Source organism: Prionailurus viverrinus, chromosome D4, assembly GCF_022837055.1.
Source record: "Prionailurus viverrinus isolate Anna chromosome D4, UM_Priviv_1.0, whole genome shotgun sequence".
NCBI classification, from domain to species: domain Eukaryota; kingdom Metazoa; phylum Chordata; class Mammalia; order Carnivora; family Felidae; genus Prionailurus; species Prionailurus viverrinus.
Window position 1 is genome coordinate 10,915,905 of NC_062573.1, and position 20,455 is coordinate 10,936,359.

Consider the following 20,455-nt stretch of genomic DNA (forward strand, 5'->3'; position numbering starts at 1 on the left):
AGAAATCAATTATAAGCATTCTGTCGTCTTCCTCATGTCTTCTTGTAAAGTGGCTTTTTTTTTTTTTTTTTGGTAGGCCTACCATTTATTGAGGGCTTGTGTCTATGCCCGATGCTGTATTAAGCACTTTACATGCATTATCTCAATTAAGCTCGCAGCAGCTCTGTCTGAAATTGGGTTCTCCAGAAGCAGACAGTGGGATGAGAGGATGAGGACAAGTAATTTATCTGGGAGGTGGTCCCAGGAAGGTGAGGCGGGGCAGGGAAGGGGGCCAGTGAACGTGGATAGCTGAGCAGGGGACGGTCATAGGCACCTGAGCTCATTCCACTGAGGAACTCTGGGGGGCAGATGGAACATACCCAGCCCTGTCCCAAGCTGGGGCATTTATCCTACACTCCCCATCTTTTATCAGTTAAGGGCTACTACAGGTGGAGGGCTGGGGGGACATGGGTGGAGGACATTAAAAATCCCTGGTATTTCTGGTGTGCCCTACATGGGGGTTAGGAAAGTGCTGGGCAGAGAGCAGGTATCTGTGGGTGAAAGTTCTTTTGGCCTCTACCAGAAAGGGGAGTGCCAAGGAGGATGAGGGCAAGGCACAGACACCCTGTTAGGTTAGCCCCAATTATTAACCCCATTTATAGCTGAGGAAACTGAGGCTCAGAAAGATGAAGAGACAGAGATAGGGCCTCCTACATAATTTTCAGGGCCCAGTGTGAAAGGTGGGGCCCCGTGTTCAACAATTATTAAGACTTCTGGGGCACCTGGGTGACTCAGTTGGTTAAGGGTCCAACTCTTGATTTCAGCTCAGGTCACCATCTGATAGTTCCTGAGTTCGAGCCCCGTGTTGGGTTCTGTGCTGACATTGTGGAGTCTGCTTGGGGTTCTCTGTCTCCCCCCCCTCTCTCTCTGCCCCTCTCCCTTTCAAAATTAAATAAATACTAAACAAATTATTAAGACTTTCAGGATGGTAACAGCATGAAACTAATTCATGGCAGCCTTCTAAATGCTGGGTCTGTGTGACCTCACAAGTCATATACCCGGAAGCTGGGCCTCGTCAAAAGTCTCAGAGTTGGTAAGTGACACCTTAGGAGCCACCGGTCCCTCTGTCTCTCATCCGTGTCTTCTCAGCCTCCACTCAGTGGCTTCTAGTGCTATTCAGGGTAGACGCTGTGGGAAAAGACATGGGGTCGTGTTTGAGAGGCTGCTCCATTTCTTCCTAGGCAAGTCCCTTCCTCTCTCTGGGCTGCACTTGGCTCATCTGTCAAGTTCAGTTGCTAATCCTGTTGCCACGGGGATGGAAGGATTGCTTTCCCTCCGGCTTTCACCCCCGTGTAGGAGAATGTTGATCAGAGGCACCTCCGTCCTCATATCTGCTTTCCTGTGTCCAGGTCCGTGACCTCAGGGTGAGGATATCTCCTCTTGAAAATACAGAGCCTGTCGTAAAGCACATTGGGAAAAGGGCATTGATCTTGGGGTCAGAAGGGCAGTCCCCGTCCAGACATTTATCGCACAGTGACCTTAGCCAAGCCACTTCACCTCTGCCAACCTTGGTTTCGTTGCCTCTGGATTATGTCTTAGGGTTCATCCAGCAGTGCTTTCCTGTGCTAAACAACCAGGATTGTGGGAATTAATTAGCCACCACACACGGTAGGTGCAGCTGCAGGAGGGGTAGTAAGAGGAATGTCTTTGGGTATCTAAGGACCCTGGGTTAGGCTGAGTGGGTGTGGATGAAATCTACATCTCTACGGCTGAAATCCTGTGTGATCGTTGCTGGTGTCTTCATTTTTCTAGGTCACATATGTACATATGCCCATGTGTATGCGTGCATATATATATGCACGTACATGCACACACACGTATACACGGATACACAGTGAGATATCATAACTTTATTGAGACATAGTTGTGAGGATGATGCGGGAAAATGTGTGTCTAAGGCTTGAGTATAATTAATGCTCACCCTTGTGGGTAGACTTAGGGCAGGAGACGGGGTATGTTGGAGGTCATTTTGCACCTCTCTTTCTTCACTGATTTGAAACTCATTATGCAGATATTAAAAAAAAAAACAACAACAACATCTGGTCAAGCTTTAACATAACCCATAGAACAGACATTGGCCCTGCTCATTCAGGAGTTCCCTGGATAGAAATGTTGTCTCTTGCCCTCGGCAGTGCTGGTGTCTTTACGGGTGCACAGAGAAGGTGCTCACTGGATGCTGTTAGAAGAAAAGAGGGATGGAGTCTGCCACCTCTTTTAAAAGAATTGTTTTAGTTTATTTGGAGACACAGAGAGACAGAGACACACAGCATGAGTGGGGAGGGGCAGAGAATGAGGGAGGAGAGAATTCCAGGCAGGCCATGCAATGTTGGTGCAGAGCGCAATGTGGGGCTCAACCCCACAAACCGTGAGATCATGACCTGAGCTAAAATCAGATGCTTAACCAACTGAGCCACCCGGGTGCCACTGAGTTGGCCATCTCTTAAAGCTGCTTCCTTCCTTCCCCATGGTCTCTTCCTGCCTTCTTCCTAACACTGGCCCATCCTCCTTCCTGACTCCTCTCTTTCTTTTGTCCCCAGACTCTCTCTCCTTCCTTGCCTCCTTATCCAGTTCCTGGTCCTTGGACCAGGTTGGGAAAACAGCTCTGCAGCGCATTGTGCTCTTCTGTGGACTAGAACTCTTGCAAGTTCCACCTAAGAAGAGGAAGATTCCAGAGGCCATGCAGTAACACATGGTTGGCCAGCTTCTTTCCAGACTCCCCTGAGTTTAGAAAGTGCTTTGGGGCCAACTGATCTGAGTTTCGATTTCCACCCCTGCTCCTTGTTTGCAGCGTGTAGCACCTTCGACAAGGGCCTTCATTTCTTTGTAAAACAGGCTTGCGTCTAGCTCTCTTGCGAGTGGAGTGAGGGTCCCATGAGTTGCAGCATGTGATGGTGCCAAGCATGGTGTGTGGCTGTGGGTTTTATTGACGGGTTACTCCTGCTTCCAGATTCTCCTGCCCCTGCATTCAGGGCACTGGCTTTGGCTCCCTGGCCAGGTTTCCCAAACAGAGCTTAGAGTCAGAACCCTGTGGGAATGTCACCAGGGCCACCTGGGGCCTGCCATCAGCGAGCCTCTTTCTGCCTCTGTCTCTTTCAAGGACATCAGGCTGAACGGATGAAATAGCAATTCCGTGGAGTTTTTTTCCCCATAACAGAATCAGAAAGGATTAAGTGGATGGACAGCCCGGGAACAGAGACTGCTGTGCCCTCCTTTGCTCCACGATGGCCTGTCAGTCAGACTAGAGAAGAGGAAATAGCTTCCAGAGACTGTATGGGAGAGGATTTGATCTTTCTCTTCGAGAAACCAGGCCCCTTGGAGGACAGATTCGGAGATATTCCCAGGGCTCAGAGGGGCTCATGACATCAGTTGCGTGCCTCTTGTATGTGAGGACATACAAATGAGGGTGTAGGTATGTCCTTAGGTTTCATGTGCCAGGATCTGTAGGCGTGTGCATGCCTGAACACATACTTGGGTTTCTGCATGTGAATGCGGTCATGCACATTCACAATGTTGAACGCACATACGTGTGGGTTTGAACAGGCAAGATGGAGCACGCGTGGCCGTGAGCAGATGGGGTGAAGCAGGTGAACACACTGTGAGCAGGTGCATCTCTGAGGGTCCTGTGCAAGCCTGTAGCTGCTGTGTTATCAAGGTGTCCACGGGTCTGTGTGTGCAGGTACCGTGGGTGCCTGTTTGCACGTGTCAGGAGCACACCAGTGTGATGCAGGCACAAATGCCCTTGGTGCCAGTGTAAGGAAGGGAGCGGTTTTGCAAAATGTGCATGTGAGTCCACATTTAACACCACGTATCTGGTCACGGTGGTGTTTGTATCCACACGTGAGCACATCACTCTGTGCATTGATGCATGTGTAAGAGACTACAGGTAAACACGTGGCATTTGTGTGGCAAGGAGATGTGGATGCTTTCCTGGAGGCGCACAGATGCACAGATTTGTGTGTCTGTGAGCCAGCACACTTTTGCTTTAGGATCACAGACCTGTAAATGTGTGCTTGTCTGCCCAGGCATCTCTGCAGGTATTTCTAGGCTCCCCACCAATGGCAGTCTGGAGTACCTCCTCTCAACAGCTTCTGAGGTTGGCTGCTCCCATTTTACAGGTGAGAAAAGTGAGTTCAGAGTGGAAAGCATCTTCCCCTGGGTGACCCAGCAAGGCAGCAGTGGAGCCAGGAGGCTGCTCGTAAATGGGCAGGTGCAGTACACGTTTGTCCTTGAGGTTAAGAGCCTGGTTTCTTGGTGGCCCAGTCCCCGCCTTACTGTGTAATCTAGGACACCTCCCCATTCTCCCTGAGTTTGGATTTTCTTGAGTCTAAACGAGAAGTGGAGATTCAGGGCAATGGTGCTTGTATGCTCCAGCCAAGGGTCTGGCGAAGTGGCAGCTCCCCAGGAACGTTTGCTGAGGTGGCTCAGTCTCAGTTTGCTTTCTGTGGTTCTGGAAGCAGAGCCAGCAAGGTGAGGTGGGGGTGGGGGGCGGGGGACATGACAGTGCGGGGGACAGGACATGACTTCTAGTCCTACACCCTGATGATATTCTGGGTTGTTAACCACAGCGCTCTGAAGAGGTCATTGGACAGTCATGGTACCCGTTCTCCGGCAATTTACAATCAAAGGCAGACCCCAGTGCTTCAGAGCAAGCAATCCCCAATGTCTCTGTTAACTGGAGTAAAAGCCATGCACTTGTGTAGCACCAGAGAGGCGGTCTAGGAGTCCCAGTGTGCCGTGCTACAACCTTATTGAGCCAAGCCGGGTGCCAGGTCTCGTGCTCACATGGTACCTCAGCACTGTGTGCATGTGGATTTATTATTATCCACAAGTCATAGGGATATAGGAAAGACGAAATGAGAAAATCTGTGCAAACAGCTGGGAACAGAGCCTTGCATACAATAAGCACTTAATGAATGTCAGTCATTCTGTTAGATTAAGTGGCTACATTATAGCAGATACTGCTGAAGGCACTGGGGCACGGCCTAATCCCTGCCTTCCTGACACTCACACTCCAGTGATGATTATGACGCTATTGTCCCCAGTTTCTATAAGGAAAGTGAGACCTTGAGAAGCTGGGTGACTTCTGCCATGTTCCTCAGTTAAATAGAGTGGCAGGGGTGGGGGCGCAGGTAACCGGTTTTAGAGACCCAGCCCTGACCCTACGCTGCGGTAAGGAGCTGGGGTGTTTAAAATGGGAAGGGTTGTTAGCCTTTCCCTTTGAGCCATGTAGTTTTGGTTTTCCAGACATCTTATATTAGGTTGATTAGCATGAGCCATAACTATGACCGTGGCCCAGAGAATGTTTTATGCAAAGTACCTTCTCATAAATATTTCCCTTTATTTTCTGCAGTGACCTAGGGAAGGAGTCAGGAGACAAATTAGTCCTCCCATTTGACAGATGAGAAGACTGAGGTCCAGGGGTACAAGTGCCTCCCGTAGGGTCACAGAGCCAAGACCAGAGTGGAATTCGTCTTTCCTGACTGTTAGCCTGGCAGTATGGGACCAGCATTCCATCATCTCACTGGGGAGTCTGGCATTTAAATCAAATGATTAAAAAAAAAGAGAGAGATGTCCAGTAATGGTCACAGGAGTTCTTGTGCCCCACGCTGTTGGAGAGGGGCATGATTTGCCATCATTCAGGTGCTCACTGTTCAGGTCATGAAGGACATTGGGGACAGTCTGAGGCTTTTCCTCACTCTCCTCTGGTGCGCTCAGAAAATCAAGAGGGTCCTTCCCTCCTCCCCACCTCCAGCCTGGTATCCTCTCATGTCCCTTGCCTGCCACAGGGCACCATCTGTGGCGGGTCTAAATTGGACTGAATGGTGTGGAATTGCAAGTCAAAAGCGTCCTGTAATCATCCCGCCACCGGCCTGGGGCTGCGCTCCATCGCAGTGTTATAAATAAGGGTAATGGAGTAGAGGTTGAATAATAATCAAGGCCACCGTGAACAGGCACGGGGCTTATTTAAGGAATATAGGGGCAGATTATGCTTCCGAAGCTGTGCAGCTGGGAGCCAGTCCATACCCACGCACTCTCTCAAATCAGGGCCATGGAGATTCTGATTAGGAGGAGATGGGGCTGAGGACGATGTGGCAGGACCCCACCTGGGGGGAGTTTTCTGAGGCCATGCCTTCTGTTCTGCACATGCCCATTGAGCACCTACTCTGAGTTGGGTGTTAGGGAGATAGCAGACAGCAAGGGAGAGCAGGCCTTTCATTTTAAGAAGCTTGGAGACTCAGGGAGCAGAGGGTAGGTGAGGTGTGAAATAACCAAAGCAGTGATTACAATACAGTGTGGTAAGCACAGCAGTGAAAGGATGAGGGGCTCCCGACCCCAGCATTGGGGGCGGGGAGGCTTCACAAAGGGAGTGACATTGAGTTGTTCTTCCAGGTATCTGTGGCTGTGTAACAAAACACCCAAAACTTAATGGCTTACAGTGGGTTTTTAGCTCATAATTACATGGGGCTGGTGGTTTGGGCTGAGCTTAGTTGAGCTAAGTTCTGCTGGCCTTGGCAGATCTCTGCCAGGCTTTCTCATGTGTCTGTGGTCAGCTGGCGGTTTTTCCAGGAGCTGATGGTCCGGGAAGGCTTCTCTCCACCTGGGAAAATGGGCTATGTTTCCCTCATCACCCAGCATGTTATCCCACGCTCCATCACATGGCAGTTTGAGGGCTTCCAAGTACGGCGAGAGAGAGCAAACCCTGACACTTTTCAAGTCCCTGCTTGTGTCATATTTGGCATTGTCTTTTTGGCCAAAGAAAGTCCGGCAGCCAACTCTGATTCGAAGGGAAGAGAGATAGACTCACCTCTTGATGGGGATCTGCAGTGTCACATTGCACAGGTGTAGACGTGAGGGGACGAATTGTTGACTGTTGGGTCTACTTATAGCTGAGTCCTGAAGATCCATAGGCAACAAAGAATGAAAACAGCCTTGGGAGAGGGAAGCGCGTGAACAAGAGCATGGGGGCATGCTTCTATAGGCAGGGCAGTGGGGAGGGAATGACGCAATTGGAGACCTAGGCAAGGCACAGGATGCTGACTGGTCGTGAGTTGACCACATCACATGCCATGTGATGCAAGTTGGGGCAAGTTGGGGCTGTTTGGATAGATGCTGCAGGTGTTCTGTGGTGGGATAGGGGTGAGGTTAGGGGACAGGTGGACCCATATATTCTTAGGCTTCACCTGGTTCTTCCCACTTCTGGGTCTCAATGCCTCTAAGTAACTTTTCCACCCACTGTGTCTCAGTATTCCCATCTGTGAAATTGGAGTTGGAAGTCTCACCCTCTTGGACCTTGATTTGAATCTTGCATTGGCCCATAGTTATCAAGCACCTGCTATTAAAAAGAAGACTGAGCTACTAAGAGGGAAATAGAGGAGATAATAGCCACTCTTAGCCCAGAAGAGTCTCATGAACTAGCAAAGGAAATGAGAATTGCAGACTGGTGAGGTTAGTGAACCAGGGAATTGAGTAGAAACGTGCCAGAGGAGCTTAGAGCTCAGAGGAGGGAGAGGGCATCTTGGACAGGGCTTTTCGGAGGGGTCATCTCAGCGAGATTTTGAAGGCGGATGATGTCTGTGTTGCAGAAGGAGAGGTTTGGGCATTTCAGGCAGGAAGTGCAGTGTGGACGAGAACGGAGAGGCCGTGATGCTGCTCAGGGCCAGTGGACTGTGGTGTGGATACAGAGGCAATGGGTGGCCAGCGTCTGGCACTGGGATGAATTAATCAAGTGAAGGGATTCCTTCATGTCCAACTCCCCCACCCTACTGCAAATAGCTGGTGGAGTCAGGGGCAGGTATGTTCATCCTCTTCGCTTCTGTTCAGTTGTGGGATTTTACAAGTTTCCTTTTTCCTCCCTTGGCCACAACATTGCATGGTACCATGCTCTCCTGGCTCATTACGTTTTATTACCTGTCAGGGGTGAGTCCAAGCCTGTGGCTCTCAGATGGGGAACCCTCTGGATTGAGGTAAGGAGGTTGGGGATTGACAAGTCAGACTCAGCAACAGAGACCTAAGGAGCCATCATGGTAGCATCTTTAGGCCGGGTGGAGGGAGCGCTGGAGTTACAGGGAATTCTACACCCTCCCTCCTTAGTGGTAAACCGCTTTTAGGAGTCAGGGAGATTCCACCTTTTGTAAAGCTCTGTCCTGCCCCCTCCCCAAATCTTTGCCTCAAGCCCCCTTATAATCCTTGAAGAGCATTGCATTATGAGGCTGTGTAATTCAGGGCAAGTTGCTACCTCTCTATGGTCCCCATTTCCTGGTCAGTAAAATGGTGGATTAGATCATCGATCTCCATCACTTGGTACTCGTTTGTATGTGAGGTTTTCTGTGATTCCAGGTCATAGCCAGTAGAGTGACTTAAAAAGGGTGTGTGGGGGGTGTGGATACTAGGGACTAGGCCACAGGGTCGTGGACACTGTTTCCAAGTGAAGCGGGACGCTTAACCTCTGCCTCCTCCTTCTCTGCATTCTGTACTGTGCCGTCCCCCACTGCTCTCGAAACAACCTGATTCTTGTCTTGACAGTGGTGAGATAGACAGAGTGACGAGAAGACAGACAGCTGTCAGGGAATTTGCAGGTGCTGAATGCAGTGCTGGCTCCTTCAAACAGGCATCTTAATTCTCAGGACATTTGTTAAAGATTGCCTTTTTAAAAAAAATAGATCATTTATTAATTTATTTCCTTAGAAAGCCTGTGAGAGCAGGGGAGGGGCAGAGGGAGAGGGAGAATCCCAAGCAGGTTCCCGCTGTCAGTACAGAGCCCAACATGGAGCTTGATCCCACTAACCATGAGATCATGACCTCAGCTGAAATAAAGAGTTGACGCTCAACTGACTGAGCCACTATGTGCCCCAGAGATTGCTTTTATGACTCTCATTTTCCATAGGAGGCAAGTGACGCTTAGGGAGATAAACCTAACTTACTAAAGGTCGCTCAGCAGGAAGGAGCAAAATGGTTTTAAAAATTTACTTCACCCCAAGACAGAACGCTTCATATACCTCTCCCAGGAGAGATTTTCATTTTAAAAACAGAGGGCTCAACAGCAACACTTCACCCCGCAAATGACTCCATCATGATGGGATATATGGACAGAGCACCTGGCTGACTCGGAGGTGCTGTCCTGGTACCCCTGGCATACCCCTGGTGTGGACTTGGTCCCTCCATCTTTTTGCTCAAATATGCAAACTCCTTTTCTCAGCCCAGTTAGGACAGTGGGGAGAACACTGGATTTGGAATCAAGAAACCAGAGCTTGAATTCCCGCTCTGCCATGCTCTAGAGGGAAGATCTTGGGAGAATCCAATCACCTGTTGAGTCCTCGGGTAGCACAGCTGAACAATGGATGTCCTACTCTCTCCTTTATTTATGTGGGTTTCCCGCCCCTAGCTGAGTGCCTGGCACACATGAGTGGGTATTGGTGAAAGTTAGTCCCTGTCCCCATTCTTTGGGCTCCCTCTCCACATCCATTTGCAATGTTGTGAAATAGGGGAGGGAGAGAAAAAAATTCATTGATTGTTTGGATGCATTAAGCAAAGAAAAGAAAGGAAAAGAAAGAAAGAGAGAGCAAATACACAGAGAAACCAAGAGCAAATAGTGAAGCTAAATGACAAAGAAAGACCAGGTGAAAAAATGCAGCAAGGGAGGGAGGTAAATGCTTCAGGAGAGAGTAACCAGGAGTAATAAGATTCAGTTCTGTCAACTATCCATCTATTTTCAAATAGAATCTGAAATGATGTGCTTTTCTCCCTTGCCAATAACTCTTAATTCTCTTCCTCTCCCTTATTTACCTGGATATAACTGTATTATTTATCTCCACTGGGTGGCCAGGGAAAGCAGGTTTTTGTTTTTTTGTTTTTGTTTTTGTTTTTTGTTTTTGCCAAAGATACAGTTCTCCAAGGAATTGAGAGGGGCAGATTGGGGGCAAAGGCATAGATGAGCTGACAAATGGGGGTGAGGAAGGAGAGGGTCTGAGGCACTCCTGGGGTGTCCTCGTCCAAGTGCCGTTCCCCTGGCTGCATCCCTGCCCCTGCTGTCTCTCCATCTTCTACCCCCTATCCCCCCTACCCCGCTGAGGTGAACTCCCAATCCACATACCTCAGTGATGCATCCTGTGGGCATTTAACCTGGTCTGACATCAGGATCGCTTAGACTTATAAAATGTCCAGATTATAGACTCTGCCTGCTTACCTTGTCCAGACCCCTGATAAATGAGGAGCATTAAGTCACCCCTCACATACATTCCTGTGACACCCTGTGCATACTCTCTCATGACCGGTGCAACAGGATTGTCACTTTCATTGATTTTCCTTTTCCTGCTCTCCTAGATTGTGATTTTCTTGAGGGCAGGGAACTCCTGAAATGTGCGTTGAGTGACGCATTTATTCAACAAACATTTGTTGGGCACCTGCTGCATGCTAAGGACTGAGGATAGCAGTTACCTAGACAGACGCAATCTTGTACCAAGAATGAATGAATGAATGATTAATATATAAATCGATGAGGGGCGCCTGGGTGGCTCAGTCGGTTGAGTGTCTGACTTTGGCTCAGGTCATGATCTCACAGCTTGTGAATTTGAGCCCCATGTCGGGCTCTGTGCTGACAGCTCAAAGCCTGGAGCCTGCTTCTGCTTCTGTGTCTCCCTCTCTCTCTGCCCCTAACCCACTCGCATTCTGTCTGTCTCTCTCAAAAATAAATAAACAATATATATATATATATATATATATATATATATATATATATACACACACACACATATATATATATATAAATGAATGAATATATATATGTGTGTGTGTGTGTGTATATATATATATATATATATATAAATAAATGAATGAAACTGAAGCAAGAGGAAAATACGGTCATTGTTGCTGGATAGTGGCCATGGAGGAACGTTCATCTGGAATGGAAGGCAGCAATCAAATTGGTCTTTTTTACCTGATCTGTGGGACCTGGCACTGAGCCTGATTTACCTAATCTGCGGGACCTAGCACTGTGCCTGACACATTTTAGACAGTCATAAGATATTTATGGAGGCTATATATTTTTTAAAGAATTTTATTTTAAGTAACTTCTACTGTGCCTAATGTGGACTTGAACTGACAAAGGGTCACATGCTCTACCGACTGAGCCAGCTGGGTGCCCTGTGGAAGCTATATTCTGGGATGATGGGGGCAATGATGGCATTTGCTTTTAGGACTGAGATTTTCGAGATTTCTAAGCACATTGCTAGGCATGGCTTTGTTTTCTCTTAATTCTGTGTCAGGTGTGATATAAGTAGGATAGTAGGTGACCCTTCCCACCACACACACACTTTACAAATAAAGAAAGAAAATCATAGAGGCTTTCTGACTTGTCCTCAGGTAAACTAGCTAGTTGGTGGAGAAGTATCACGCAAACCTCAACATGTGACTGCAGATTCAGTGTTCTTTTCACAAATCCAGACTGTGCGATTATCGATTAGGTTAGAAAGATGAGGATCTATCCATCCATCCACCCATTCATCAGCCATCCATTTATCCTGTCATTTTAATTTATGGTATTTGGAGAACTTCATTTACCTCCCAACTAGGGCTTGATCTGATTGTATGAAGGAGTCCCAAGTGGGGCCTCATATTCGTTATTCTTCTGGGAGATAGCCCATAGGTAAAGGCAGCCCCTTCTTTACTTTCCTCTCTGCAGACTTGCTATATCCTTCTGTTCCCTCTGCACTGATGACCCTCTGCTTTTTCTGCTGGTTTCCTCCCACTACCCCCTTTTGCATCTGCAATCCTGTCTTTTTGCCTTTGTGCCATTCATCCATTTACAGTGCCCTCTGCCACACGGCCACTTGTTGAAATCTTGCCCATCCTTTAAGGCTCCTCCACAAAGACACTTTCTAGATCCAGCCAGAAGTCATCTCCTCTCCTTTAAGCTTTCTACTTTGATTTATAGTTATTTATAGCATGCTTTTTCTCCATTCCTTGGCCCAAGCTCCCGAGGATAGAGTTCCTCAATGCCAGATCTCAGAGAAGGTTGGTTGACTAAATGAATCTTTAAAGTGAGCATGTATCTGCCTCTAGCAGATGCAGAGGTAATATATATTCAATGTAGAAAATGTAGAGGAAAATGAATCAGATCATGATTAAAATCACCTCCGATCCCACCATTTAAAGAGCACTATTCTTGATGTTGCAGTGTATTTTGTTGCAGTATATTTCTTCCCAGCCGTATACACGCGTACTTATGTCTAAACAGAATCATGAGATTATCTATTTTCTGTATAAACTTCTTGTCTGTCTCCGTCAGAAATGCAAACACCCTGAACGTTTGAAGGCTTTCTCTTCATTTGCATTCTCCGGGGCGCCTAAACTTGAGCCAGATGTTAAGTAAATTTCTGTAGTGTCGTTATATGGGAATCAAGCCATTGCTGCTGTCCTCAGTTGGCATTTCTTCTCTCCGTCCTTTCCGTGCCCATTCGAACTCAGATACGGGGACAGCTCAGTTCAACTCAACACACATGTTTGTGGAGCCTTCTGCCCTGCATTCGGCCACTGTCTCAGGCACTCAGGTACACAAATGGCTCTGAAGTGTCCCTGTACTAGTGTCCAATAAGAGAGAGGTCAGCTGTATAAACACATTTTAACATAGGTAAATACCAAATGCTGCATAGATAAATAGCAAAGACCAAGACAGCGGTAAAATAGGATGCTGTAATTATGTGTGTGAAGTAATATGTAACAAATGTAACTGGAGTGCTTACTGAGGATCCAGATGAAGGTTAAAAACTATTTTGTGCTATTTTATTTAATTCTCAAAATAACTCTATGAGGTGTTTTATTTATTTCCATAATAGCAGAAAAATAGCTCTATTTCTATAATAGCAGGTGCTATTATTATCCTCATTTGACAGATGAAGAAACTGAGGCACAAATAAGGTAAAAAGTTTATCCAAAGACCCTCAGCATGAGCACAGGGGAGCTGTTGTTCAAATTCAACCAGTTGGTCTCTCAGGGTCTATGATATTATATAGCATGCAATACTTCCTCTTTATAGAAGCGTAAAGGAACTTCTAGCTCATATGGGGGTCATGGAAATCTTCCAGAGCAGGGGATAGGGTTGCGTAGGAAAGGCTCTCCCAGACTCTGAAGAAGCATTTTTAGTCGAGGCAACGAAATGATGTGTTATAAAATTAAACTGATTTCTCTTGGCCTTAAAAAAAAGGCATCTTCAAAGACATTGAATTAGGAAAGAGTACGCTATATGTGGAGATTACATAAATATTTGATCAGATTTAATGTGTAAGTGCAGGGAAAGGAGTGAAGAGGGGTAAGGCAGAGGAGAAATTCAGGTGCTGGGCTCATGAAATTAGGTTTTATCCTGAGGGGAATCAGGAGCCATTGAAAGCTTTTGAGCAAGGGAATGATGTGGTCAGATTTATAAGTTGGAAATTTAATCCTGGTAGCTATTTGCATGATGGTTGGAAGGAAGCCTGGAGGTAGGCATACCAGTTGGGGCCTTCTAGGTAGTCTCCACTGACTCCCTAAGATCCACTCTTCACCCTTTCCTCCTTGCTGAGGGCCCTGGAAGACTGACCTGTATGAGTTGCTCCGCCTTGGGTGTTTGGTTGGAATTGGCCCATGGAAGGCACCTGCAAGAGATTAGCAGGTAGAAGGAGAGTGAGGTTGGAGCATTTATTACCCCACCACTCCCAGGATGGGCCTTGCCTTGTCAGTAGCTGGGTTGTTCTACTGAAGGCCACAACTCCTGTCTGGCAACCCTTTCCTACAACTGTGGCTGTTTCATGGTTTTATAAATACCCCTCCCCTTGCCCCTTTGGGCCTAGGGTGGTGACAGCTCCTTGCTATTGTCAACCTTGAGGTGCTTCATCACTGGTTTACCTTAATCCTGTCTGTGTTGATTAATTTTATGCAATTTTATGCAATTTGACTTTGTTTAGAGGATGTCCAGAGAGCTGGTAAAACATTATTTCTGGATGTGTCTCTGAGGGTGTTTCTAGAAGAGACTAACATTTGAATCCGTAGACCAAGGAAAGGAGAAAGGCCTTTATCAATGCAGGCATCGCTCAACCTGTTGAGGGCTTGAACAGAACCAAAAGGTAGAGGAAGGACAATTTGCTCTCTGCTTGAGCCAGGATACCCCATCTTCTCCAGCCCTTGGGCATTAGCCCTTCCAGTTCTTGGGCCTTTGGACTCAGACTCAGAGATTTACACCATTGGCTCCCTTGGTTCTCAGGACTTTGGGTTTAGACTGGACTGTGCCACTAGCTCTCCTTCTTGAAGATGGCAGATTTGGGACTTCTTAACCTCCATAACCATAGAAACGAACCCTTCGTAATAAGTCTTTTTCTCTTATATAAATATATGTATATCCTGTTGCTTCTATTTCTCTGGAGGACCCTGACTAATATACTTCTAAAGTCTTTGTAAACAGTCCCTTCTCAGCGACCTTACTGAGTGTGTCTTCTCTTCTGTGATAAGACCCTGACTGGCACAAGGCCATTTGAAGTATTCCACAAGAGAGATGATAAAGGTCTGCATTAAGGCAACCATTGTAGACATGAAAGGAAGGGCGTGTGTTTGAGATATATTTCCTAAGCACTCAGCAGGACTTGCTGTGTAGAGATGACCCACCCCCGCCCCCATGAATTTTGGGACAGCTAATGGCAAGGATGATGGAAGTTAACATCTCTACCTTTCTCAACTCTTTGTACCTAGGCAGTGAGTTCATCTCACGTAATGTCTGCCTTCCCTCAGCGAAGCAAAGACCATTTGCAAACTCATCAGAAGCGCTCTCTGGCCTTCTGCGAATAATCTGCTGGAGGGTCAGCTGGAGCTGTGGAATCTGACGGAGGGTTAGTTAGCCACTTGGGAGATGTTACCAAGATGGCTGGTGATCAGAAGAGCTGCTTATTTTCATAATGACCTTCAGGAATTAAATAAAAATACAATGAGTGCCATAGATTAGGAAGAACAAGCCAATTAAAAGCACAACACGCCTTCGGGAATTTTTATTTCTTTTCCAGGAGGCTGAAAGGCATCTGTGGCTGCTGAGGCAGGATGGCGGTCTACCCAGAATCACTGATGAAGGCTGATCCGCTCACTTGGCTTTAGCGGGGTGGTTGAGGGGATTTGAGCCTATTGAATATTTCACGAGTTGCAGCCCATGGGGGGAGAACAGAGAAAGGTGAAAAGGCAATCCCTGTGTTTCTTTATGATTCCAATATAAAACCAGGCTATCCGAGGTGGGAGGGAGGCAGGCAGTGGAGTCAGCCTACCGCCGGAAGGCATGGCGCACCAATTCTCCTACTTTAATATCTGCTGTTTCGTTTTATATTCATCATGTCAGCATAATCTGCCTTTATGGGAATCGTCTTGGTTCCCAACCAAATGCGTTTAGTCCCCCTTTTGCTTTAAGTTTGATTGTAATGTGACTTGAAGACTTCAATGAAATGTTTATATGGAAGGACTAGGGGAAGAGGTTGGGGAAAATGCAATTGGAAAATCAATCAGCGGGGAATTTCAGGAGCTGGCCTTGGTTATGCTAGTATTTCTTTGACCTGTTTTTAATGGACACAGGACTGGCGCTCTGATCAAGTGTACTTTGCTGATTCCCGACCGCATGCAGAAGAGAGTACACTGTGTCACTAGGGACTCAAAGCCCTTAACCCTGTGTCTGAAGTACATTTCCAGCCGACATCCCACCACACTCCTACTTGCACATGCGGTGTTAGTACCCTGAAATACCCAACTGCCCAGCCCGTCTCCATGCCTCCTCTCTCTGAAGGCCAACAATATGCCCATTCTTTGCAACGTTCATGTCATCATGTTTTTAGAGTGGCTCCTTGTCTCTAAGCTAGGAGAGTCCTGTCCCACCTTCAGATTCCCAGTGGAGCTTACTTACTCTTTCTTTAATACTCTAGTGAGGTTAAACTCTACCTCCGTAATCTTATTATGGATATGTGTGTGTGCATGTATTCATCATTGGCAATTCATTTATTTTTTTTTTTTCAACGTTTATTTATTTTTGGGACAGAGAGAGACAGAGCATGAACGGGGGAGGGGCAGAGAGAGAGGGAGACACAGAATCGGAAACAGGCTCCAGGCTCTGAGCCATCAGCCCAGAGCCCGACGCGGGGCTCGAACTCCCGGACCGCGAGATCGTGACCTGGCTGAAGTCGGACGCTTAACCGACTGCACCACCCAGGCGCCCCTCATCATTGGCAATTCAGTAATTTTTCTTGAGCACTTGTTATGCGTCGGGCACTTTTAAAAGTACGTGAGATATGGCAGGAAATCCCTGCTCTCCTGGAGAGGCAGGCATTAAATACATGTTTAAGAAAATGCATAGGATTGGGGCACCTGGGTGGCTCAGTTGGTTTAGCATCCGACTCCTGATTTTGGCTCGGGTCATGATCTCGCGGTTTGTGGGATTGAGCCCTGTGTCAGGCTCTGTGCTATCAATGTGGAGCCTACTTGGGATTCTCTGTCTCCCTGCCCCTCCCCCACTAGCACTCATGCATGCTCTCTCTCTCAAATAGATAAACTTAGAAAATGCACAAGATTAATTTAAATAGTGATAAGTGCTATAACAAGTTTTTGTAAAGGGGATACCAGAGAGTGTGATGTGTGTAGAGAGAACTTTAGCTAAAACTGGCAGAGCCTCTCTGAACAGGTGTCACTTGGTCAGGGAGACTAACACTGAGGAGAAAGTGGTTTGCAGGGTCTGGGAGGAGAGTTCCAGACAGACAGGAGAAAGAGTCCTTCTTTCCTGAGACAAGAGTAAGAGTAAGCCTGGTCTGTTTGAGTAACGGTTGTAAGTTTGCAGGGCTGGAGCACATGAGGAGGGGATCAGTCAGAGTAATGCGCAGATTCTGGGCCACAATAAATGGAGAGTGTGTGCATGTGTGGGCAGGGAGATGCCAGATGGGCAGTGGGTAGAATTTCTGCCACTAAAGAAAGGACTGAGCTTCCTGAAGGCAAGATTATGCCTCATTTCACTCCATGTTCTGAACTACTAAAGTACTCACAATTGAGTAGGCCCTCAATAAAGTGTGTTGAATGAGTGAATAAACAAACACAAGCATGAATGAATGAATGAATGAATGAGTGAACGAATGAATGAGGGAATGAATGATCAGGCCTTCTGCTTCCGCCAAGGCGGTTTTCTCTTTGAGGCTCCATGGCCCTCCTCCCCGCCTCAGCAACAGTTTCCTTCCTTTGTAATAGAGTGAGTCCAGAGCTGATCTCTGTGATTCAATATTTACTGTGTTTCACACACTGTTATTATCATTTAACGTTTACTGTCTGCTGACTGTGCACTCATCGCTGTAGCAAACAAAGAGCTCAATCTAGTTTTGGTTCATGGGCTAATTTAGTCAAGGAAAAGGAGATGTTGTAAGAGCTACCGGCATAGTAGAAATTGTGTGGACTGGAAGTCCACTGGGTCCATCTGGGCATACATTCACCAGTGGCCTTAAGTGAGTGACTCACCCTCTGTGATCCTCCGTTTCCTAATCTGAATGTTAGGAGGACAGGCTTCTTCAATGGTGGGATTTTGAGCACAGGCTGGGGAGGGAGAACTCCAGGAGTGAAGAGTGCAGATTTCAGCCAGCCCTCCTTCACTGACTCTGCCTCCCCTGTCCCAGGCTGTGTCGATCAGATGTGGCACTGTAAGTGCCTGGCGGTCCATTGGCACAGGGGTCCTTTTTTTCTGGAGCTGCTGAATGAGAGGCAGCCATTTCCAGAGGCAGCTTGTAGCCGTGGGTTCTCTGGGCCTCTGGTTATAGGCTTTAATACCCTGGGAGAAATACGAGTGAGGTACTGAGCAAGGCCATTTACCATGTCTTCACCTTGCCTCAGCCCAGCTGGCTGGCTGCCAGAGATGTTGCTGCCAGGGCTTCGGGTGCTGAGGCCAGGAGGTGGGGCGGTGTGTGGAGAGAAGGTGCTGGGAAGAGGCCCGCCTCACAGACTGGCCACCCAGCCAGCCTCTCCCGTGGCGCCCCACAGTGAGCTCTTAGGGTCCTTGTGATGGTCTCCAGCCCTGCTCAACTCTTAGTGCATCCCAGATAGGTTTTCACTTGGACTTGTAACCTCCTATGTTCTGGCCACCTTGTCTTTTTGTTAAATTTTTTTTTCAACGTTTATTTATTTTTGGGACAGAGAGAGACAGAGCATGAATGGGCGAGGGGCAGAGAGAGAGGGAGACACAGAATTGGAAACAGGCTCCAGGCTCTGAGCCATCAGCCCAGAGCCCGACGCGGGGCTCGAACTCCCGGACCGCGAGATCGTGACCTGGCTGAAGTCGGACGCTTAACCGACTGCACCACCCAGGCGCCCCTGGCCACCTTGTCTTTTACTTGGAATGAGGTGGGAGGCTGTTGAGGGTTTGGCGCTGAGGGCTGATGGGAGCTAACAGGTTCTGGCAGGGATCCTCTGGTTTCTGTGTGGGAATGGACAGAAGAGCAGAGAGGCAAGAACGGAGTCCAGTTAGGAAGAGCTTGTAGTAAGTCAGGCAAGAGAGAGTGGTACCTTGGCCCAGATGGTTGCAAGAGAGGAGCCAAGAAGGGAAGGGACTTTGGGGTGGCTTTTGAAGGATTTCCTGGTGGACTGGAGGAGGAGAGGGAAAGAAAGCAAGCAGTCAAGGATGTCTCAAGGATTTTTTTTCAGAGCAGCTGAAGGGTAAATTAGATCCTGTGCCTGTTAATAATAATAATGATAATAAATATTAATAGCTAACTTTTTATAGCACTTATGAAGTGCCAGATGCTCTTCCCTAAGGACTGTTGATTGTGAACCTCAAGGAGTTAGTCTATGGGGGGTGGACGATGCAAGAATAATTCAGTAGAATTTGGTGAGCAAACATCATCTCTTCAAGGTGACTCTGTTTCCTTCAGTGTCGCCAGACTTGGCGGGGGTTGTAGTGGGGCATAGGGAGAGCTGACTGGAAACGAAGTTCTAACTCTGTTTCCCCACCAACCCTCCTTAAGTGTGTGTGTGTGTCTACACACACACGTATATGAGGTCTTTGGTGACTATGGGAATACGACCCCTAGGTCAGCTCTGTAGTGCAGAGCTCCAGGATCCAGACATCATTACAGCTACTTGTCTACGATGGAGTGTTTTCGTCTCCTATGGTAACCCTCGCTTGAATGAAGTCCTGGAACCCTAGCAACCTTCCCCTTTCTTCATAAGATACCCTGATAGGCCTTTGTCCTTCTAGGACATTTCCAGGGACATATTCCCTTTAGTAGGCAACATTATGAAAAGATTGTATGATCTTGGTACAAGGACACTTCTTTTAAGTAATCTCTACACCGAAGCGGGAGCTCAAACTCACAACCCCAAGTTCGAGAGTCACATGCTCTACTGCCTGAGCCAGCCAGGTGCCTCCAGTGCAAGGACACTTCCTGAAAGCTAATGCTGTCACCCTTCTTATTTAATAAGAGGCTATGTTGGTACTGAATGGAAGTACTATTAAAATAATAATTTAGAGGTCAGGTGACTGTAGCTTGCTAGGAGGTTCTAACTTCCCCTTGGTCATGGGAGAACATTAGTGTAGGGCAGTGACTTTTGAAGTATTTTTAAGTCATGGAAACTTTGTGCCAACACTCCCTTGCTGGGGTTGCAGTATATACACTAGCAAAAAATGGGGCTTCTCTGACTGAAGCAGGAGAAATAGGCTCAGAACAACCCACTTGCCAAGCTCCTTTCCTATAAAGAGTAATTCTGAGGTACCCAGGCTGGGCCACATGTTCTCTTGGGCCTTTCCAGCTCTGGGGTTCTGCAGTGATGCCCTGACACTTCCAACTCAGCTTTTAAAGAATTCACACGCTAAACCCCTGCTCTTCTCATGGATGGAGATGTCTTCCCTTCATCGTCTTCTAGTTCCATGGCCTCATGAGAATGTAAACTCTTGAATCTCTTGCTTAGATTGATTCTGCTCACTTTGATTGAATGGACTGAATTGCCTTATCATGGATGGTGCTATACACAAGGACCCCAGACTGGGTTCAAATTCTGTCTCTTACACTTTGTGGCTTGGGGAGATTCTTGGCCACAGTTGACCACGTACAAATGGAAGCGATGGTGTCTGGCTCATAGATTTGATGGATGGAAAGGCATCCAAAGTAGGTGCCTTCTGATCTCCTGAACATGTGTGGCTCTTTCCCTCCCTGGAAAACTGAGGCCCAGGCAATGCCGCTCACGCAGCGCCTTTGGTCTTGTCTTACAGAGATGTCTGGCACCGCGGCGGACATCTCGCTGGTGCACTGGAGACAGCAATGGCTCGAGAATGGCACCTTGTATTTCCACGTCTCCATGAGCAGTGCCGGGCAGCTGGCCCGGGCCACGGCGCCCACGCTCCAGGAGCCTTCAGAGATTGTAGAGGAGCAGATGCACATTCTCCACATTTCTGTGATGG

General features: G+C 47.6%; 1 protein-coding gene across 3 annotated transcripts in view; it reads left to right on the top strand.

Annotated features, from left to right (window-relative positions):
• Nucleotides 1-20,455, top strand: part of ASTN2 (astrotactin 2) — an 876,392-nt gene that overhangs the window by 106,609 nt on the left and 749,328 nt on the right. For all 3 annotated transcript variants that reach the window (XM_047831063.1, XM_047831064.1, XM_047831066.1), the window contains exon 2: nucleotides 20,267-20,454. In XM_047831063.1, coding sequence (XP_047687019.1) covers nucleotides 20,267-20,454 — 188 coding nt within the window. The remainder of the gene's footprint in view (nucleotides 1-20,266; nucleotide 20,455) is intronic.